Source organism: Ictalurus furcatus, chromosome 12 (genome assembly GCF_023375685.1).
Source record: "Ictalurus furcatus strain D&B chromosome 12, Billie_1.0, whole genome shotgun sequence".
Classification (NCBI taxonomy): Eukaryota; Metazoa; Chordata; class Actinopteri; order Siluriformes; family Ictaluridae; genus Ictalurus; species Ictalurus furcatus.
This window is the reverse complement of record NC_071266.1, coordinates 25,083,361-25,106,165: the sequence shown is the minus strand read 5'-3', so window position 1 is coordinate 25,106,165 and position 22,805 is coordinate 25,083,361. Positions and strand designations below refer to the sequence as shown.

The window sequence follows — 22,805 nt, the reverse complement described above, 5'->3', positions numbered from 1 at the left end:
TCATCAGTACAGGAGCTGTTCCTGGTATGATTCTGAGAAGAGCTCAGGGTTAGTATTTTTAGTATGACTATTTATGTTATACCTTTCATTATAGATAGGACAGTGTTTATTCTTAATCTGTGTTAATTCATGGTTGATTTTCAGGCCTTTTATTTAATTTCTGCCATTGGCATTAAGTTGTGGGAAGAATAGATATTGCTGCTGCATGGAGAAATTAAGTTTTATTTAAGTTTGTAGATGAAGTGTATGGCTTCAAGGAGAATCAACAGGTTAGGTGTGTAGGCCAGTAATTGTACCCATTGTTTAAACACACTAACACCACCACTGACGCAACACCCAATAAGATGCCAGTGCCATGTCAGTGTTTCTGCTGTTCGGCATCTGGAAGGATTAGTGGCAGTGGTTCATCGATTGGTAGGGGAAATGGGTCAGGCAATGGTTCAGGGACTGGTTCGGGTTGTGGTTCAGGGACTGGTTCGGGTTGTGGGACAGGGATTGGTTGGGGTTGTGGGTCGGGGAGTGGGATAGAAGAAATTGGAACAGTGGTTGTAATAGTTCCAGGAGTAGTGGTGAGTGTAATAGTAGTAGTGGTTTGACTAGTTGTAGAAATAGTTGGAAGAGTAGTGTTAGGAGTAAATGAAGTAGTAGTAGATATTATGGTTGTAGGGGTAGTTGTAGGAGAAGTGAAGGGAGTAACTGGAGTAGTAGTTGTTTGAGTAGTGGTAGGTGTAATTGGAGGAGGAGTAGCTGAACTTGTTGCATCATATTGTATAGGGATGATTGTTGGATTGGTGGTAGAACTAATTGGAGGACTGGTGGTAGGAGTAACTGAAGGTGCAGTGGATGGAAAAGTTATAGGAGTAGTGGTTGGAATAGGTGTAAATCCAATTTCAGAAGCAGTTGGAGGAGTAATTGGAGGAGTAGTGGTTAGAATACTTGTAGGAGTAGTTGAAGGAGCAGTGGTTAGAGTAGGGCTAGGAGTAGTGGTAGGAGTACTTGGAGGAATAGTGTCACAAATAGTTATAGTAGTAGTAGGAGTTGGAGTAGTAGTGGTTGGAGTAGTGGTAGGAGTAGTTGGAGGAATCGTGTTACAAATAGTTGTAGTAGTAGTAGGAGTTGGAGTAGTAGTGGTTGGGGTAGGGCTAGGAGTAGTGGTAGGAGTACTTGGAGGAATCGTGTCACAAATAGTTGTAGTAGTAGGAGGAGTTAGAGTAGTAGTGGTTGGAGTAGTGGTAGGAGTACTTGGAGGAATCGTGTCACAAATAGTTGTAGTAGTAGTAGGAGTTGGAGTAGTAGTGGTTGGAGTAGTGGTAGGAGTACTTGGAGGAATCGTGTCACAAATAGTTGTAGTAGTAGGAGGAGTTGGAGTAGTAGTGTTAGGAGTACTTGGAGGAATCGTGTCACAAATAGTTGTAGTAGTAGTAGGAGTTGGAGTAGTAGTGTTTGGAGTAGTGTTAGGAGTACTTGGAGGAATCGTGTCACAAATAGTTGTAGTAGTAGTAGGAGTTGGAGTAGTAGTGGTTGGAGTAGTGGTAGGAGTACTTGGAGGAATCGTGTCACAAATAGTTGTAGTAGTAGTAGGAGTTGGAGTAGTAGTGGTTGGAGTAGTGGTAGGAGTACTTGGAGGAATCGTGTCACAAATAGTTGTAGTAGTAGGAGTTGGAGTAGTAGTGGTAGGAGTAGGGCTAGGAGTAGTGGTAGGAGTAGTAGGAGTTGGAGTAGTAGTGGTAGGAGTAGGGCTAGGAGTAGTGGTTGGATGGGAAGTGCTCATCGGTGCAGGAGCTGATCCTTGTATGACTGTGTGAAGAGGTCAGTGTTAGTATTTTTCATTATGATTGTTATGTTATATTTTGCAGTTTACATAAGTTAATATTTATTCTTACCCTGTATGAAGTCAGGGTTGATTTTCAGGCCATTTATTTCATTTTTGTCACTGATGGCTGACAGAAATAGGAATTTAATAACCACAGCATTGGTGTGCCTTGAGCTGAACATGATGGTGGCCTGAACAACCACAGATCCAGCCTTGTTACTAAACGTGGAAACAGAGAGATAATAATTTTTTAAGATTATAATCGGAATCTGTTACTCTCTAAAAATGCTAAAAACGTAAGTACAAAATAATCATTATGAAAAGTGTCATCTGATTTTTTTTATTAATAAACTGATTAATCTATATATATATATATAATTTTGATTTTGATTATTAATTTTCAGAAAGTATTGTCAGACTGTTGAAACAATGTAGTATGCCCTGAATTCACTATATGTGGAAGTCCATGAAAGAAAATCCATGGTTTTCAACCCACAAGATCTGTTTTGTCATGTCAACATTTCCAGGTTAAATCTGTAGCCCTGCTTGGACTTTCATCTGTTGCCTCAGAAATCATACATGATTTCAGTGAGCAATTTATTTGTCTCAGTGGTTTTTCTCCAATCCTGTCACTGCAACATTGTCCCTTTCGTTCTCAAACTCCTCCTTCTTCAACGCAAAATCTTATCTCATCCTAAGTGTGCTCAAGTGAATGAGTTAATTCACTATTTTTTTGTTTCTCCAGTGCTGAGATTTTTATTTTATGAGTAAACAAGGGTGACATTAGTGTACAGGTTCCCAATCGTGGTCTTAGAGTACCCTTTGTTCTGAACATTTGAGTGTTTTCCTGCACCTAACACACCTGATTCAACTAGTCAGCTAATTAACAGTGGACATGGGTGTGTCAGAGCAGGGAAAACACTAAAATGCACATGATAGAGGGTACTCCAGGCACGGCCTGTCTTGGGAGCTTGTGCATTTAGTGTAAAATACTGTACACTGTCACATGAGAGAAAAATATAGAATAAATACACAAAAAAAGCAAATACTTTAATAGAGGAAAACAGATTTATGCAATTCCTGATAACGAAAATAATTAATTTGATTTTAAATGTTTAGAAGTAAAGTTCACTCACTAACAAATGTCAATGTAATTTTTGATGGGTGAGAAAATCAAGAACATTCTGAGGGCAGATCTCCAGAGCAAGTGAGCATAGTCCACACGGAGCACCATGCCACAAAAAGACTTTAAAATGGCCTCCAGGAAGAATTATGACCAAGTAAAAGCTTGTTATTGGTTGATTTCAAGCCACCCCTTTATTATTATTACTTACTTAGAACAAGTGTTATTATTTAACACTTATACTTCCAATTACTATGTACTGTATAATGTCTTTACAAAATTTAAATAAAAAAAAGTACTTTGTTACTCTGAGGCAACAATGTGCAATAGAAGGTTAACAGGTCTGTGTCGTGTACAGTAAAATGCCATCATATGACCAGTCTTGGTTATAAGAGTTGGCTTGGGTAAAGACTAAAAAAAAAACAAAAAAAAAATTATCCAAGGTGGAACGATTCTTTTGCCCACTAAAAGGTATTCATGCTAAAAGGACAAGGGTTGGTCTCATTTTAGAATAGATATTGTTGCTGCATGTTGAACTTAAGTGTTGTTCAAGGTTGTAAATGAAGTTTATGGCTACAAGAAGGATCAAGATATTATGTGTGTCTAATGAAGGGGCCAATTATTGTACCTAGCATTTAAACACACTAACACCACCACTGATACTACACCCCCAAAAGATGCCACTATCATGTAAATATAACTTCTTTTGGGCGAGTGTTTGGAGTAGTGATTGGGCGAGTGGTGGGAATAGTGGTTGGTTGAGTGGTGGGAATAGTAGATGGGGTAGTGGTAGCAGTAGTGGTTGGGTGAGTGGTGGGAATAGTAGTTGGGCGAGTGGTAGGAGTATTGGTTGGTTGAGTGGTGGGAATAGTAGTTGGGGTAGTGGTGGGAGTAGTGGTTGGACAAGTGGTGGGAATAGTAGTTGGGGTAGTGGTAGGAGTAGTGGTTGGGCGAGTGGTGGGAATAGTAGTTGGGGTAGTGGTGAGAATAGTAGTTGGGGTAGTGGTGGGAGTAGTGGTTGGGCGAGTGGTGGGAATAGTAGTTGGGGTAGTGGTAGGGGTAGTGGTTGGGCGAGTGGTGGGAATAGTAGTTGGGGTAGTGGTGGGAGTAGTGGTTGGACGAGTGGTGGGAATAGTAGTTGGGGTAGTGGTAGGAGTAGTGGTTGGGCGAGTGGTGGGAATAGTAGTTGGGGTAGTGGTGGGAATAGTAGTTGGGGTAGTGGTGGGAGTAGTGGTTGGACGAGTGGTTAGTATAGTAGTTGGGGTAGTGGTAGGAGTAGTGGTTGGTTGAGTAGTGGGAATAGTAGTTGGGGTAGTGGTGATAGGAGTACTTGTTTAGAGAAAGGGTTCACATGTAAATTGCTTAGCAGTAGGATGATGGGTTGAAGTGAAAGTTTCACAAGGATAAGTGTATACTTGAATAGTTGATCGAGTGGTGGGAATAATAGTTGGGGTAGTGGTAGGAGTAGTGGTTGGTTGAGTGGCGGGAATAGTAGTTGGGGTAGTGGTGGGAATAGTAGTTGGGGTAGTGGCAGGAGTAGTGGTTGGACGAGTGGTGGGAATAGTAGTTGGGGTAGTGGTAGGAGTAGTGGTTGGTTGAGTGGTGGGAATAGTAGTTGGGGTAGTGGTGGGAATAGTAGTTGGGGTAGTGGTGGGAGTAGTGGTTGGACGAGTGGTTAGTATAGTAGTTGGGGTAGTGGTAGGAGTAGTGGTTGGTTGAGTAGTGGGAATAGTAGTTGGGGTAGTGGTGATAGGAGTACTTGTTGAGAGAAAGGGTTCACATGTAAATTGCTTAGCAGTAGGATGATGGGTTGAAGTGAAAGTTTCACAAGGATAAGTGTATACTTGAATAGTTGATCGAGTGGTGGGAATAATAGTTGGGGTAGTGGTAGGAGTAGTGGTTGGTTGAGTGGCGGGAATAGTAGTTGGGGTAGTGGTGGGAATAGTAGTTGGGGTAGTGGCGGGAGTAGTGGTTGGACGAGTGGTGGGAATAGTAGTTGGGGTAGTGGTAGGAGTAGTGGTTGGTTGAGTGGTGGGAATAGTAGTTGGGGTAGTGGTGGGAATAGTAGTTGGGGTAGTGGTGGGAGTAGTGGTTGGTTGAGTGGTGGGAATAGTAGTTGGGGTAGTGGTGGGAATAGTAGTTGGGGTAGTGGTGGGAGTAGTGGTTGGACGAGTGGTGGGAATAGTAGTTGGGGTAGTGGTAGGAGTAGTGGTTGGTTGAGTGGTGGGAATAGTAGTTGGGGTAGTGGTGGGAATAGTAGTTGGGGTAGTGGTGGGAGTAGTGGTTGAATGAGTGGTGGGAATAGTAGTTGGGGTAGTGGTGGGAGTAGTGGTTGGACGAGTGGTGGGAATAGTAGTTGGGGTAGTAATAGGAGTCGTGGTTGGTTGAGTGGTGGGAATAGTAGTTAGGGTAGTAGTAGGAGTAGTGGTTGGTTGAGTGGTGGGAATAGTAGTTGGGGTAGTGGTGGTAGGGGTAGAATAGTAGTTATAAAATTGACAACGTGCACACGCCACACAGATCGATTCAGATGGACTTATGTTTAAAATGTTCACAAGTTGAACACCATCGACTAGCGCTCAAGCTAAGTAGCTAACGGCTACGCACATGTATGCGGTATGTTTAAAAACACATCAATGCTGCTACACCTGACACCCTGAGAAAGAACCACCACGAAAATCTGATCTGCTCAGGGGTGGTCTCTTTCCATTTATGAATGAGCTGGCCAATATGTGTCGATACAAGCTAAGTGTACCACTTAGATGCCACTCTAGGGCTTTTTCAATGTTGGAAATGTTCATGTTTGTTGGGAAATTTACACTCTTTCTCACTTTCAGTAACAGTTTAATCTGGTAAGGGTGAAATAAACCGTTCAGGTCTGTGTACTTACAGAATAGAGCCTGTTGCTAGAGGAGGAAGTAAACTGATATTTAAGGTCATACCTGAAGGTCATGGCTGTTACACCTTGATAAAATGTGCGTGTCCCGCAAGTGGGGCAGCCGTAGACAGAGTAGAGCTGGGAAGAAAGAACAAGTTCACATTTAGAGATTCTTCAAGCTTTCTTTTCCTACAGTATAACACTAAGGCAAGGCAGATTGTTCCATTTTGATTTACAGCAACCAGGTATATCTCAGTGACCTGGCGGACATTTCTAGCCTTTTTATTTTGAATTCTCACACTATCTCACTGGTGGAAAAAGATGTCTCAAAATGGACCATATTTGGATTTTCTCCACTTATATATCTTTAATTTTTTTTTTATCTCTCACTGAGTGATGGATCTGAATTTATGTATATAGAATTTTATGCAGATTTTTTTTTTTGCATTTTAGAAATTAATTAGGTGAATGTTTCCTTTATGGTGTTTGCTTTACCATTACAGGCTGATAGCAAGAACCAGTGATAAGACCAACACTAGAAATATTGAAATCATTTTGAGAATATAAAATACATTTTACACTACCCCTACCACTAGTTGAACCACTACCCCTACCACTAGTATTTCCTGTAAGACGTCGACAAGGTAAATCACTCACCGCACTGCTAACTTGCCCAAACATCATATTATAGTCGTGAGAGTTAGGGTTGAGGAGAGAATCACTGTAGATGCGGTTGGTGATGTCCGTGGTTAAGTCATAAGAATATGACGGTTCTGTGTTCGCCGCTTTTAACGTCACCAAACTAGCACCTTCAGCAGAGCCTGCAGTGGGGGAAAAGAATTTTATTGCCTGTTATATAATGTGCTGATAGAATGATCTGACAGGAATAACCTTCTCTTTTATTTAAATACGACTTTACTATTTATTCTGATAATAATTTTGTTTAAACCAGATCACCTACACCTGCTACCTTCCAGTTTCTGATACTGAACTTCGTCTGTGATTCCAAGGAATCATGAGATCAGGTTGGTTTTCATAGGTAGGTCACAAATACTGAGTGACTATGACCAACATCACAAATGGCTCTATCAAATAAATGAGAATGGTGCCGATACCGATACCGCATCATTTTAACAAAACACTGGAATGTGCATGTGTAAATGGTTTAAAAACATGATATTGTACCACAAAAGTGATTTCAATCTCCATTCACAGGCTTTTATTAAACTCAACAAACACACCAACAGATATACAATAGGCTCAAAAAGTCTGTGTCCACAGAAAGGTTAATAGTTTGAATATTCGGTATTGAAGATTGTGTACTATTTCTAAAAATAAATAAATAAATAAATGTTTTAAATTAGAAAAGAATGCAACGTAGAAGAATTTTTCCCACTGTATGTAAAATAAAAACATAAGAACTGATCATTAAAATATCTAATGTTTCAACTGAGGAAAACTTAATTCATGAAGTCATTATTTGTTTTACGTTCCTATTATTAGAGACTCTGTATTGCACGTACGATAACATGATTCCCAGCTGTTTGAGCATTCGGGACGTATTGAACCATCTCATGTTACTCAAAACTACACACAAAAAAACAACATAGAGTAACAATTACCACAGGCAACAAAACGCGCTTCACCCTAACAAGATATCTTACCTGACATCACTAGCACGGCGATGCAGAGAGCCGCCCAGGCGGACCGCATCCTGGAGACCTCCATCTGGTACAAACGCAACGTCGGTGTTGGATGTGGAGGTGAAATATTCTGTGTGTGAGAGCGCAGCTTAACAAATTGAAATGATCTGAACGTGAAGCAGCCGATATCCCTTATGAAGAGGCCGAGATACGGAAACAGGTGGGGCTAAACAACAAAAAAACACACAACAATGAAAAATTATTTCTATGAACGTGTCTACTGTAACGCTGATTCATTAACTGGAATCATGGCTAGTTTGTTTGACGTAAAAATAACATTATCTACTACTTCTTATCAGCTTGTGTCAATATTTTATGGGACCTTATGCTTTCCAATTCAAATATCATGAAGTGTTTTAGTGAAAATATTTTACCAAAATATCATTTTAATTAGAAAGAAGAAGCATTTCTCAGCATATAAAGTTGAGCCTGGGAGATAGACCAATAATTCCATGGTAGCGGTTCAGCTCAAGGCCATGAAGGATTACACCGTGAATGTAAATATATATATACCATATATATGAATTCACTCCTCTACTCTCAACTGGACCTATTAGCAACTTATCTACTACGTCTATGGAGCACAAGGAACACTTCACACTTCCAGTGTCACAGTCAAGGTGAATAGATGGCGACAACGATACGGCACTACAATGATGTAGAATTTATAGTTTAATACACCCTGGATAGGAGTCCAATCCATCACAGGGCATGAGGTCCCTTCATAGTAGCAAGTCTGCAAGGGTGGGTGAGATTCTGCTGGAAATGTTGAAGGCACTGGACGAAGCTGGGGTTGAATGTTGCATGGAGATCTGGGGAAATACATTTGAACTGGCAAGCTGGGATGGTGGTCCGTATTTAAAAAAAATAATAAAATAAAATAAAAATAAACAGGGGTCTATAGGGTTTGTTCCAATTATAGGGAATCACAACTCTTAGTTTTTTTAGGAGAGGTCTTTGCCAGGGTTCTGAAGCGGAGCCTCTGTCCAGTAGGATTCAGAGCCGGTTCCTCCCAATGACTTTGTTTAGTTATTTTTTCTCCCTTGGCATTGTCCAAGTGTGTTTCCTCTAGGCTCACTCTTCTATAATGTGCTGTTTAACCATCACATTTACCATTTTTGACCTCTTGCTACAGTGATACAGGAGACAGCTGAAAATGCCTCTTTTCTGCTTTCCCAGCTAAAACAGCAGTCAGAGCAAACACCAATCAAATTCACCTGGTGGAAAAGCCAATTCACTGAAGGGGAAAGGACGTGAGGCATGAAAGGTGTGACTTTAATGAGTTGAACACGGTAGATGGTGCAATGATACAAACACAGTTTTTTTCAGGCTTGTTCAATTCCATTTTATTCGTCTTGTGCTGTTTACAATAAACACTCTCGACAAATCGAGCACGTAGATAGAGATAAGAAGGCTATCAAATTCCTTTAAAATTCGAATTTATATTTATTCATGTAGTATAATGTTTTGTTGTCTGTGAAATTTACCTGGATTCAATGGCATAAAATTTCACTATCTTTAGATTCTCATTATGCAAGAATGATTTCTTTCATTTCATTTCCTCTTATAGCCACAGAGCAAACCCCAAATGGCTACATATTCACTATATCTGCCCACTTCATAAAGTATAACAATAGTGTTATAGCAAATTAATAAATAAATCTAAATAGTGCACTACGGGCTGTATTCAGACTTGAGATATTCCCGTGCAGTGAGGATTTCATACCCAAATTCTGCACATCACTATTCAGACCTCAGACGTAACTACAGGATTAAACAGTACTCAGACAGCTGAGTGGGTTTTTTCTCTCTCTCTAGTCCACAGAGGCATGAGCGGCACACGAGCGAGTGTAACAAACTGAACGGTCTGCTTTGAAAATCTACTTAAGTATGCGCATACCTTGACTCTGAATACAGGGACCTTTTCAGAATTAAAGTCTCTCCAACAACGCACCATTTAAAATAAAGCCATAGAAAAAAGCGGCTCCGATAAGTGACGTGGAAACGATCTACATGCATGTAGTATCATAGTTAGGACATATATATGTAAAATATATATATAGATATATATATATGCGAACATAAAGTGTGCTTTAACTCACAAACATTTTTTTCCAGAGCACTTTTTCACCAAGTGACAACAGTCATTAGACCAAACCATGTAATATTAGCAATTTGCTCTGACATCTCTCCGGGATGATGACTTTATGATGTGGAATTTGCAAATGTAAGAATAAATCTGAAGCATTTGATTATAAAGAGACAATAATACAATAGTGATTGGGCCAATTATTTATTATTATTATTATTATTATTATTATTATTATTATTATTATTATTTGTAGTAGTAGTAGTAGTAGTAGTAGTAGTAGTAGTGGTGGTATTATTGTTAGTAGTAGTAGTATTAATGGTGGTGGTATTATTATTATTATTATTATTAGTAGTAGTAGTAGTAGTAGTAGTAGTATTAATGGTGGTGGTATTATTATTATTATTATTATTATTATTATTATTATTATTATTATTATTATTATTATTAATAGTAGTAGTAGTAGTAGTAGTAGTAGTATTAATGGTGGTGGTATTATTATTATTATTATTATTATTATTATTATTATTATTAGTAGTAGTAGTAGTAGTAGTAGTAGTAGTAGTAGTAGTAGTAGTACTATAGCTGTACAGCCCTGTAGAACATTTCAAGCTCATAAGATTTAACCCCAAACATTTTAATGTCTGACTTCTATGTACTTCACTATGAATTAATTATTAATCATGTGTCTAATCATGTGATCTGAAACAATTGAGTAACTTCTTAAATAAGCAAGACGCCTGTTTTAAAAACCCATTTCACCCAGAAACAATAATTTTTTGCGAATTTTATGAGTCTCTTTTTATGAAAAAGAATTTTATGAATGTTTGGATTGGATTTTGCTTGAACAGTTATTTGCTTGGATTAGATTTTGCTTTAACTTGCTCTGTGTTTGGATTGGATTTTGTTTGAACAGTTATTTGCTTGGATTAGATTTTGCTTTAACTTGCTCTCTGTTTGGATTGGATTTTGCTTGAACAGTTATTTGCTTGGATTAGATTTTGCTTTAACTTGCTCTGTTTGGATTGGATTTTGCTTGAACAGTTATTTGCTTGGATTAGATTTTGCTTTAAGTGCTCTGTGTTTGGATTGGATTTTGATTCATGCTAATTGAATCGATCATTGATGGACTTTGAACTTTCATGACAACTTTATAAACACATCATGTGCTCTATTTAAAGAACAGCGTTTGCTATGAAGTGTTAATTCAGAGATCTTTATAAATGATTAAGATGTTGGTATCGTGGTTTGTAAGAATATTTGTTGTGTGTAAAATGTTTAAATCATATTTGTATTGAATTGAATTGTAAAGTAAACCCTTTATATACTACATCGTTTGTCTTAGACTGAACTACATATTAGAGATGAACAATGATGTAAACACACACACACACACGTCCTGGGAGGAAAAATTTCAAGCTTGTATAATCCCATTTTATTAGTTTTGTGCTGTTTACAACAGGCATTGAGACATTATAGACAAATCTGCATCTATTCCTCTAATGATTCATTGAAAATGACATTAATGAAAAGAAAAAAGAAAGAAGAAAGATACTGAATAGAGGAAGTATGATGTACAAATTGTGAAGGCAGGTTTACAACATAGGTTCTTGAATCATATAAGAAATACAAGAGCAATGATCGATGTTAAAAGTTTGTTAAGGAGTAACAAACACATGCTCTTAAGATGTAACATTGTCCTTGTAAATGTAACATTTTAACATTGTCCTTTTGACATGTGGTCACATGACATCTTGTGGGCAGGGACTATTTCATTCCCACTCTGTAAATGTATTGTGAATGAGAGGTGAAGTAGTTGTAGGAGGTTAATGGGTAGGCTATGAAGTATAGACTTCAGAAAACAGAACATTTTTAAATCCCATTTCTACCATGGTAATGGGAGAGAAAAAACAGAATGCCCATTGGACGGTGACTCAGATGGTGTTTGAACACAGGAGGTGTGAAAAAAAGGTTGCTCTTTACAGATAGAATATTATACTTTAATCAAGCCTTTCAAGGGTTTCATGTGTCGTCTGTTTTAACATGAATTTAATATCATGTCATGTGATTAATTACATGAAATCTGTTTCTTTTTTCTTTTCTTTTTTTAAACAATCTGATTAAGTAGTTTTAGTAATGGCAGGAGATCGGTTAAAGGAATGGGTTCACCCTGTTTTAATAGACTAGAGTAGTGGTTGTAGTTGTTGTAGGAGTGGTGGTACGGGTAGTTAGAATAGTGGTTGGCGTAGTGGTTGGAGTAGTGGTTGGCGTAGTGGTTGGAGTAGTGGTTGGAGTAGTGGTTGGAGTAGTGGTTGGAGTAGGGGTTGGAGTGATAAAACATGACATAATTATCTGAATGATATCATGATTGGTTAAATATGGGTCACATGTTATTAGACGAGTAGTGGTTGGGGTAGTGGTTGGGGTAGTGGTTGGAGTAGTGGTTGGAGTAGTGGTTGGAGTGGTGGTTGGAGTGGTGGTTGGATGGGAAACGCTTGTGGATTGTGAAGACACTGAGAAGAGGATAGTTAGTTAGACAGTTAGTATTTTTCATTATGCTTATTTACTGTATTATTTGCACTTTAAATAAGTCAGTATTTATTCTTACCCTGTGTGAATCCAGGGTTGATTCTCAGGCCATTTATTTCATTTCTGCTATTGACGGCCTGCAGAAATAGGTACTTGATCACCATGGCATTGGTTTGGTCTGAGTAGAACATGATGGTGGCCTGAACAACCACAGATCCAGCCTTGTCACTAGACATGGAGCCAGAGAGATAATAAATAACTCAAGTGTTATTTAATGTTGCAGATGAACTTTATGGCTGCAAGGAGGATCAAGAGGTTAGGTGTTTAATACCTGTGATATACACAATGAAATATTTTTTAAAATGTAATTGACACTGTGCCCATATGCAGGTACAGAGGTATTTTTAAGGCACGGCAGTGTGAATGTATGAGGCACACTTTACTACACTACCTTAGGTGTACAATTACTAATGCACATCTTTTTCACTGCACGATGTGTGTAAATCCTCGTCTACCTTTCGTCGGTGTCGTGTTCTGACCACAGTTCCACTATAAGCGGAATATTTTTGGTTGTTGGACTGTTTCTCAAGCCAGAAATGACACTGAGGTATTTTAAACACACCAGTACAGCTACACCCGATACACTCGTAACAGAAAGAAAGAACCACCACGAAAATCTGATCTGCTCAGGGTTGGTCTCTTTCCATTCATGAATGAGCTGGCCAATATGTGTCGATACAAGCTAAGTGTACCACTCAGACGCCACTCTGGGGCTGTTTCAATGTTGGAAATGTTCATGTTTGTTGGGAAATTTACACTCTTTCTCACTTTCAGTAACCGTGTAATCTGGTCAGAGTGAAATAAACCGGTGAGGTTTGTGTACTTATAGAAAAATCCTGTTGCTAGAGGAGGAAGTAAACTGATATTTAAGGTCATACCTGAAGGTCATGGCTGTTACACCTTGATAAAATGTGCGTGTGTCGCAAGTGGGGCAGCCGTAGACAGAGTAGAGCTGGGAAGAAAGAACAAGGTCACATTTAGAGATTCTTCAAGCTTTCTTTTCCTACAGTATAACACTAAGGCAAGGCAGATTGTTCCATTTTGATTTACAGCAACCAGGTATATCTCAATGACCTGGCGGACATTTCTAGCCTTTTTATTTTGAATTCTCACACTATCTCACTGGTGGAAAACTTTGGAAGTTGTCTCAAAATAAAGGTCCATATTTGGATTTTCTTCACTTATTTCTTTCATTTTGATCTCTCACCGATGGACAGATCTGAACTCAGTCATGAATTTAGAATTTCAGAACATGCAAAATGGAAAAACGCCAGAAAAGATTTGGTGAATGTAATTAGCACATGAGACATCAGAATATAATAAAGACCGGCAGTACGACGTGCATGCCTTATAGTTGATATTTAGACTTTGCAAATCTCATAATAAATTAAGTTATCAATTTTTGCTATGAGGTAAATCACTCACCGCAGTGCTAACTTCCCCAAACATCATATTATAGTCGTGAGAGTTAGGGTTGAGGAGAGAATCACTGTAGATGCGGTTGGTGACGTCCATGGTTAAGTCATAAGAGTATGACGGTTCTGTGTTCGCCGCTTTTAACGTCACCAAACTAGCACCTTCAGCAGAGCCTGCAGTGGGGGAAAAAACTAACTCTATTGTCTGTCTTAAATATATACAGTGTGGGGAAATAAGTATTGAGTGCGTCAAAAGTATTGAAGCTATTCACATGAATTTTTTACCAGACATCGGTATTAACTCAAGGAATCCAGAAATATAGACTTTCACAACATTAAAGTCCATAAATGAAGTGGAATGACACAGGAAAATTTTTAAACTTTTTGGCTGTCATACTACACGCCATGTTTGGAGCAGAAATGGCACTGCACATCACCCTAAAAACACTATACCAACAGTGAAGTTTGGAGGTGAAGCATCATGGTGTGGGGCTGTTTCTCATCACATGGTACTGGCAGACTTCATATAATTGAAGGAACGATGAATGGAGCCCTTTACCGGGAGATTCTTGAGAAGAATCTGCTGCCATCCACCAGGATGATGAAGATGAGACGTGGGTGGACCTTCCAGCATGACAACGATCCAAACATACAGCAAAGGAAACTCTCAATTGGTTTCAGAGAAAATAAATGAAGGTGTTAGAATGGCCCAGTCAATCACCTGACTCGAATCCAACTGAACAAGATTTAAAGACGATATGTTTAGAAGAACGGGCCAAAATCACACCTGAATACTGCGACCCATTAATTTCTTCATACAGGAAGCGTCTTCAAGCTGTCATTACAAATAAAGCCTTCTCCACTAAGTATTAAATACATTTCAGTTAGTGTGTTCAATACTTTTTTCCTGTGTCATTCCACTTTATTACACATAACTTTATTTATGGACTTTAATGTTTGGATTTCTTTATAAATGTGGATTTCTTGAGTTAATAGCAAAGTCTGGTGAGAATTTCATGTGAATAGCTTCATTGGAAATATATTTACTGAAACAAAATGTTGACGCGTTCAATACTTATTTCCCCCACTGTATGTTCATATAATGATCTGAAGAGAATAACCATCCCTTTCTCAAACACTACTGTTTTATTTATTCTGATAATATTTTTTGCTTTAGAATGAAACTACAGCAGGTACATCGAGTCATTACTGTAATAGTTTCCGACAATACAGAAAATGAAATAAATCACAACTTACAACAATTTTATCTGCACGTTTGACTGAATAAAATTGTCGATAAGGATAATATTTTAACACTACAATGAGATTGGTCTGGATTCAGATGCTTGTATTCAAAAGACTTTAACACTTTTACTGAACAAATATACTGTACCAACAAACATATGTAAAAAATAAAATAAAAAAAATAATGCTTAAATTGCAGAACTTGAGAAGGTTTCCACCCACGAGTACAAAACTATCATCGCTGCACTACACAATCAATCATTAACACAGTTCAGAATGAGCTTGTCTCTTTTATTTCATTTCAAATATTTTACTTCATTCATTCATTTATTTATTATTTGTTTTTGTATTTGTATTACCTGACATCACTAGCACGGCGATGCAGAGAGCCGCCCAGGCGGACCGCATCCTGGAGACCTCCATCTGGAAGAAACGCAAAGTCAGTGTTGGATGTGGAGGTGAAATATTCTGAGACGACGAAGTCTGCGAGTACGTCTGAGCAAAGGAAAATGGTCTCGGTGTGAAGCAGCTGATATACCTTGTGAGGAGGCCGAGATACAGAAACAGGTGGGGCTAAACAACAGCAAAAAAAAAAAAAATGCATACTACTGTATCGCTGATTCATTAACTGGAATCATGGCTAGTTTGTTTTACATTAAGCATTATGCACACATTATCCATTATCAGCTTGTGTCAGTCCTTATACAAAATGCAACATGTTGTGCTTAAGCTCAAGGTCATAGAGGATTACACCCTGATTGTAGCTGAATGTATATGTACAGTGCTACAGGAAGACACGAAGGACATCTGATCGTCCTTGCAGTGGAAAACCATGTGTAACCATGTGTCCCTTCCCAGACGTGATGGAGAACTTGCACATGCCTTGGTGGAAGAGTGAGGGAACATCTCACAGCAAGAACTGACAAATCTGGTGCAGTCCATGAGGATGAGATGCACTGTAGTACTTAAAGCAGCTGGAGAACACACCAGATACTGACTGTTCCTTTTGATATCGACCCCCGGCTTTGTTTAGGGACTCATTATTCCATTTCTGTTCCTCAAATGTCTCAGTCGTTGAATCTTTTTATGTTAATACAAATATTTACACATGTTAAGAAATTTGCTGGAAATAAAAGCAGACGTACGTGAGAAGACGTTTCTTTTTTTTTTTTGTCATGTATACACATTCAGCTACATCCAACTGGACTTATTAAGGCGCTTATCTACTACAAGGAATACTTTCAGTGTTTCAGTCAAGGTGAATAGAATAGATTTATAATAGGTGACTAAACCTGTCAAAGAAAGAAAACAGTTAAACTGTAGGGTTTTGTTTTTTTACTCATGATGGACCATAGCCTCTTTCGATCATCAGGATCTTATTAAAATTCATTTAATACAGAGAATGAAATGTGAAAGGAATCACATTTCCTGAAAACAATTTGCTTAGTAAATGTTTGCTATATGTTTGAAGACCCATGTTATGTTTATAATAAACTAATATAATAATTCCTTAGTTTTATATAGTGCTTTAAGTGACACTCAAAATGCTTTACATTATATGAGGGGGAAATCTCCTTAACCAGCATCCACCTGTGTAGCATCCACATGGATGATGTGACGGCAGCCATAGAATGTCCACCAGACACCCGCTATTGTTGGAGAGGTGAGTGATGTAGACAATTCAGGGATGGAGATTATTACAGGGCCATGAGGATTGATTAGATGAGATTAGATTTGATTTGATGCCCTGACATTTGTTGTAGGATCTACTGCAGGAGAATGGGGTATCTGGTTTTGCTACTTGTGCAATCCGATCTCTGTATTAGTGCAATGAGACCTTAATGTCCACTTTCTTGACATTAAGTCAAAACCATTTAAGGTAGGTTTCAGTCTCCATCAAGGCTGTGTCTTGACTGCTCTCCTGTTTGTGGTTTTCATGGATAGCATATCACGGTGAAGCCAAGGTTGAAGAGGTGTTGAGTATGGGGGTAGGGGTTGAGTATTGGGGCTAGAAGTAATATCCCTGTTATTTATATAGATTATGTTCACTTGGCACAATCCAACATGGACCTCCAGCATGAACTCCAGTATTTCACTGTTAATTGTGAATCAGCTGGGATGAAAATCAGCAGCAGCAAATCTGAGGTTGTTTCTCAGAAAAGATTGTGGAGAGACCATGCTCCTGGTGGAGGAGTTTAAGTACCTTGTGATCATATTCATGAGTGATGGAAAAAGAGAGCATCAGATTGAAAAACTGATCCGGTTAGTAGCAGCCGTATTGCAGTTACTTCACTGGTCTGTGGAAGTGAAGCAGGAACCCGGTTTTCGTATGAAGCTCTCTGTTTACCAGTCAATCTATATGGCTTAACCACACCTATGGTCACAGTCAAACCTCATCTATAGTCCTGATCCATCCTTATGTTCACAACCTATGTTAATGACCAGAATAATAAGGTTGTACGAATTTATTGATTCTATTATTACCCACATTAGTATTGGCGTCCTAGCTTGCATGGACCTGTGTAGGTTGAAGTCCACAAATCTACCGACACTGGGTCATTTGTGGACTACTCATGCATGTGATTGCTGTAGGCGTTTCATAGACTATTGGCTGTGTATCAACAGTGGCCTTAAACATGGAAACCCGTTTTATGAAAAATGGTGTGTCAAAATATGTATTTGAAAATTTGTTAAAATTGACTGTTTAGTTGGCACACATAGGCAATAAAGGGACGACAAGACAAGTTAACACAACAGCTTTTAATAGATTATACAGAAAGAAACAAACAAAAAGTATATCTAAGAAAAACACTCAGGATTTTTCAAATAAACATGCTGTAACGGCGTTTCTTCAATCTGCTAGGTTTCACACAGGCTTGCAATATGATTATTTCCATTTTAGCTATATGAAACATGTACCATAAAATTATTTTAGTCACACACTGTACCTGGTTATAATTTTACTTGGTTAAGCAGTTAAATTAAAAAGAATAGCTGATGAGGAAAAGCAGGCAGAATGAAACATCATACCAGATACATTGGAAAATGGATGAAGAGGTGGCATTTTTATGTTGTAGTAGAAGGATAGGTGGTCGGATGAGTGGTGGTTGTGGAGGAAGAGTGGTGGTTATAGTGGTGGGATGATGTTGTAGTGGTGGTCTGAGCGGTGGGACAAGTGGTGGGATGAGTGGTGGTTGTATTGGTGGGACGAGTGGTGGTTGTAATGATGGGATGATTGGTAGTTTCACTGGTAGTATAAATGGTGATTGTAGCTATAGGACTAGTTGTGGTTGTTGTGAAAGGATAAGTAGTGGTTTTAGAGTTGGGATGAGTGGTGGTTGGAGTGGTAGGAAGAGTGGTGGTTGTAGTGGTGGGACAAGAATTGGGTGTAATATTTCAGTCACACATTATACCTGGTTATTATGACACATCAGGTTTACAAGATTAAAAAGAATAGCTGATGAGGAAAAAGAGGCCAAATGAAAGACCAAAGCGGAGAAATGAAGTCAGAGTTATAGGACCTTGATGAAAGAAAGAAGAGGCGGCATTGTGGTGTGCTGGGGGCTTAGCATGAGGATGAGTTGTAGGACGAGTGGTGGTTGTTGTAGTGGGACGAGTGGTGGTTGTTGTGGTAGTGGTGGTTGTGGTGGTGGGACGAGGGGTGGTTGTAGTGGGAAGAGGAGTGGTGGTTGTAGTAGTAGGACGAGTGGTGGTTGTAGTAGTGGGACGAGGGGTGGTAGTGGTAGGACGAGTGGTGGTTGTAGTAGTGGGACGAGGGGTGGCATTGGTAGGACGAGTGGTGGTTTTAGTGGGGGGATGAGTGGTGGTTGTAGTAGTAGGATGAGTGGTGGCAGTGGTAGGACGAGTACTGGCTGTAGTGGTGGTTGCGGTGGTAGGACTTGTTGGTGTAGGAGTTGAACTTGATATGGCTGTATGGAGGCATTAGTGTTAGTATTTTTAAAATATGTTAATGATAATCAAAATTCCAAAAAAATATTATATGCGCTTTCACGCATGCTTACCTTGTGTGAATTTAGGGTTGAATACAAGGCCATTTATTACATTATTGTCAGCAAGCGCATTCATAAACAGGGCTTTGATCACCTCAGCGTCGATTTGGTTTGACTGGAACACGAGTGTAGCCTTTACAAGCACGGTTCCAGTTTGATTACTGAAGATACGGAAAGTGCTTTGTGTTTAGGCGTGCATACAAAAACCTGTGTCCTTTTAAAACAAATATTAAACATTCACTTAAAATAAACACTACTGCAGCATGAGGAACTAGAGTGGTACCTGAAGGTCATCGCTGATACTCCTTGATAAAACGTGTGTGTGTTACAAGAGGGGCAGCCGTAGATGGAGTAGAGCTGCAAAAGAAGAACGGACTCACCAGAATATGCTCGGGCTTTATATGGTTCTTTATAAAGTTTATCTGGTTGTTACAGTAATCCCTCAATCTCAAGAAAGTAATAAAAGTTGTCAATTCAGCAGGCCCATTTTAAGCCTGCGTAGATCACATTATGATCGTATTAATAGTTTTTATCAATAGTTTTAGATTTGCAAGATATATACGAGATGTTTCACCTTTAACATTTTCATTTGCTCCCAAGTAAGATAGATCTTGATTGGCCACAGTCGACTACGTTGCATATTTATCCTGGATGATCACTTGCACTAAGTTTATATTCAATATTGCACAATCCTTTTTATTGTGGCCAACATGCGTTTACAATTATTATTATGAAAAGATGTTAAAGAGCCAGATTCTGTGCCTTTTATTTATTTATTTATTTATTTATTTATTTATTTATTTTCATTTCCAAAATTCTTAATGGTCCCAACTCTAATTAGCGCTATTTTGTCCTCGGACTTTCTAATCAAGAGCAAAACCAAAGTGAAAAACTCACAACGCCGGTAACTTGTGTGGACAATAGCTCATATTTAGGAGAATTGTGGTTGAGCAGGGCATCGGTGTAGATATGGTTGGTGATGTCCATGGTGAACTCGTACTTGAATGAGGGGTTCGTAGCTTTGTTATTTCCCCCGGATTTCCCCAAACTCATACCTTTAAGAGAATCTGCAGGGTAAAAAAAAAAAACAGGGTTAAAATACTTACCTTCTCTAAACATTATGTGATAATAAACACCAATTCCACATCAATCTATTTATGTGCAATACACAGAGTGTTAAGGAACCCATGTTGATTGGTTGACCTTGTCCTCGTTCTTAAATATTACCTCTATTTATTACCTATATCAAATATCAATATAAAAAAATTGTAAAAAAAAAAAAAAAAAAAAAGAAGAAGAAGAAGAAGAAGAAGAAAAGAAAAAAAAATACTTTATTGGATTTATTGGCATTTGTTACTCTTACTCTTTATTAGTCATTTATTATTTTGATCATCTTCATTTAGATTGTAAATAATACAATTGCAGAATCACGTCTGATGGAGTTTCTTCAGTTCTTTACATAAATTGCTTTCCTTATAATTCTAATAAACTCTTCATGAGGTAAGTTTTACAAGCTTAGACCAAAACCAATAAAAACAAACAAATATCGCAAATGTGAAGTCGATATATCGCACACAAATGAAATTTTAACATCGAGGAGTTGTTGCCAGATCTAATGAAACGCTTAGCTTCAACGAGCAGTAACATTTTCCAGCATGAAATGAGATTTCTTACCTGACATCACGAACATGGTGATGCAGAGAGCCACCCAGGTGCATCGCATCATGTAGACCTTGATCTGGAAGATATTTAGAAATATGAATGATCTCGGATACGGAGGCAAAATAGTTTCAGGAGTGAGAGTGTGAGGTGTGGAGAGTGTACTTATTGGTGTCTAGAAGTGTCTGAGATAAATAATGTGACGTGGATTTGTCATCTGAGCCTTGCTTTTTATCATGGGGCCAAGTGATAAGCTTCAAACCCGAGCCAGGGGTAGTTAATATTACCAGGAAACCCTAAACATGGTAGATTGTTAGAAGGAAGTGCGGTTTATCTGATTCATGAATTGTAATCCCAAATTGTTGTTTTTTTTAAATCAGAAAAACACGGTTATCTATGTAATCTTATATCTTATCTTATGTAAGCTGCTTGCACACTTTATTTATGGTAGAAATTTTCCGCATCTGTTCTACTGGAAATATGTGTATATTTATATTTTGCAGCAAATGTATAGTAAAATATGGCAGAGATTGTACAACCACAATATACTCCAGTATATCCGGTATAATCTCCAAATTAATTGGACTTAATGTAGGAAGATTCATTTATTTATATGTTCACATTGTATTCGGCCTAGTGAGGGACAGAAAAGCTTTGCGTTTAACTTCCCCTAACAACTTTAACCGGTGTGGATTAAGTATACTATGGAATCTTAGTGGATTAACAAACTTTTTTGAATGATTTTTTGCAACCTTTGACTGTTAAATAAGTTCCATCTTCTAACGTAATCCACTAATCTATTCCACTAATAGGCTCATTATTTCAGTGTGTACGATAATATTTTGGCTAGTTGTTAGAAATAGAGCATTTTTATTCCTGAACTTTCCACAAACAGAACACATGATGTCTAATTTGAGATTATTTATAGCCTACTTCAGATTAAACTCATTCAATTCAAGTGAACAGTGGAAGAGGCTAATATGTATGTATAATAACTATACACCTCGATAAATATAATAACTTTGATAATGGTGAGCTCCTGTCAAGAATTCCCAGCACACTGCCACTCCCACCCTGGCAAGGGCTGCTTTGACATTATGTCCTTTTTTTGTTTCTGTTTCCTTCCCTGTGATTGGTTGCTGACCTATTGTGTTCACCTGTACTGTGTTTAGTCCTTGATTTGTTTCTCTCTTTGTGAAGTCTTATCATGCACTTGTATAGTTAAGCCCAAGCCTTTTTTTTTAGTTCCTGTTCAGCGTGTATTGTTTCCTGGTTTGACCTTCGCCTGTTTTTGACTGTGGTGACGTTGCTTCCTTCCCGTGTTTTGACCTCCGCAATGGATACTCATTGGGATTTTTGGATTTGCTCAAATAAAGCCTCATGCTTCTGCCAAACATGTGTTACAGTTAATATTTCCAGTGCAGTAACAAAATAACAATAAAAACAATGGCTTCCCTGCTATGCTTCATGGACCAAACTTTGAGAACCACTTGATTAAAGCACTGAAGAACATGAAAATATGCAGGTTTATTTGTAGTTTATTATGAAGTCCAAAGGCCTCGGAAGATTTGCAGAAGGTTCAGCAAGTGGTTCCAGGTGAAGAAGGCCAGGACTTGCACGTGTGTCACATCTTTAATAATAATAATAATAATAATAATAATAATAATTGTATTTTGTATAACCCCTTCCTATACACTCGAGGTCACTTTACAGGTAGAGGGGGCTAGACCATGTAAGGCTTTGAAAGTGATAAGGAGAACTTAATATTGGATCTGATATGAATCAGGTGACCAGTGTAACCTGTGCAGGACAGGAGATATGTGATGATTTATTAGAATGAGTGAGAACCCTGGCTGCTGAATTCTGGATGTATTGCAATTTATTGATTGTTTTAGTGGGAAGGCCAGAAAAGAGAGCATTACAGTATTCAAGCCTAGAACTGAAGAAGGCATGGACGAGGGTTTTGGCATATTTGGTGTTTAAGAATGACCCTAAGTCTAGCAATATTGCAAAGATGATAAAACGCTGTTTTTGTGAGAGACAAGATGTGCGAGTTAAAAGAGAGTGTGAGTCAAAGATAATACCAAGGTTGCAGACAGTATTGGAGGGTCTGACCAGGACACCATTAATATCAATTAACTGATCAGGAAGATGAGATAGAACATGTGGAGATGCTACTACTAACACATCTGTTTTTTCAGTATTGAGTTTGAGAAGGTTACTGGTCATCCAGGAAATAATGTCCGTGATACATTCAGATAAGGCGTTTGTGGGGAAAGGAGCA

At 38.4% G+C, this 22,805-nt stretch overlaps 3 protein-coding genes across 3 annotated transcripts in view; all 3 read right to left on the bottom strand.

The window, feature by feature from the left end:
* Positions 1–6,373, bottom strand: part of LOC128616276 (beta-mannanase/endoglucanase A-like) — an 11,496-nt gene extending 5,123 nt beyond the window's left edge. The window contains exons 1-3 of the mRNA XM_053638854.1: positions 5,876–6,373; positions 1,884–2,032; positions 1,543–1,797 (exon numbers count right to left, since the gene is read on the bottom strand). Coding sequence (XP_053494829.1) covers positions 1,543–1,797; positions 1,884–2,032; positions 5,876–5,886 — 415 coding nt within the window. The 5' untranslated portion in view covers positions 5,887–6,373. The remainder of the gene's footprint in view (positions 1–1,542; positions 1,798–1,883; positions 2,033–5,875) is intronic.
* A 5,055-nt stretch (positions 6,374–11,428) lies between these two features.
* Positions 11,429–15,892, bottom strand: LOC128616103 (G8 domain-containing protein DDB_G0286311-like). The gene is made up of 5 exons (XM_053638609.1): positions 15,212–15,892; positions 13,618–13,781; positions 13,071–13,144; positions 12,212–12,360; positions 11,429–12,116 (listed from the first exon to the last, which is right to left on the bottom strand). The coding sequence occupies exons 1-5, from the start codon at positions 15,273–15,275 to the stop codon at positions 11,779–11,781; spliced, it is 789 nt and encodes a 262-aa protein (XP_053494584.1). The 5' UTR covers positions 15,276–15,892; the 3' UTR covers positions 11,429–11,778.
* A 1,643-nt stretch (positions 15,893–17,535) lies between these two features.
* LOC128615879 (location of vulva defective 1-like) lies at positions 17,536–20,794 on the bottom strand. Its single transcript, XM_053638255.1, has 5 exons — positions 20,537–20,794; positions 19,760–19,929; positions 19,146–19,219; positions 18,875–19,023; positions 17,536–18,781 (listed from the first exon to the last, which is right to left on the bottom strand). Exons 1-5 carry the CDS (start codon positions 20,586–20,588, stop codon positions 18,297–18,299), a joined length of 930 nt encoding a protein of 309 aa, XP_053494230.1. The 5' UTR covers positions 20,589–20,794; the 3' UTR covers positions 17,536–18,296.
* Between the last annotated feature and the right edge of the window lie 2,011 nt (positions 20,795–22,805).

Coding starts and splice junctions, on each gene's coding strand:
- LOC128616103 (XM_053638609.1), bottom strand. CDS start 15,275: ATGGAGGTCTCCAGGATGCGGTCCGCCTGGGCGGCTCTCTGCATCGCC. Junction 13,782..15,211: donor CGCCGTGCTAGTGATGTCAG/GTAATACAAATA, acceptor CCCCCACTGCAG/GCTCTGCTGAAGGTGCTAGT. Junction 12,361..13,070: donor GTAACAGCCATGACCTTCAG/GTATGACCTTAA, acceptor CTCCATGTCTAG/TGACAAGGCTGGATCTGTGG.
- LOC128615879 (XM_053638255.1), bottom strand. CDS start 20,588: ATGATGCGATGCACCTGGGTGGCTCTCTGCATCACCATGTTCGTGATG. Junction 19,930..20,536: donor CACCATGTTCGTGATGTCAG/GTAAGAAATCTC, acceptor TTTACCCTGCAG/ATTCTCTTAAAGGTATGAGT. Junction 18,782..18,874: donor CAACCCTAAATTCACACAAG/GTAAGCATGCGT, acceptor GCCTCCATACAG/CCATATCAAGTTCAACTCCT.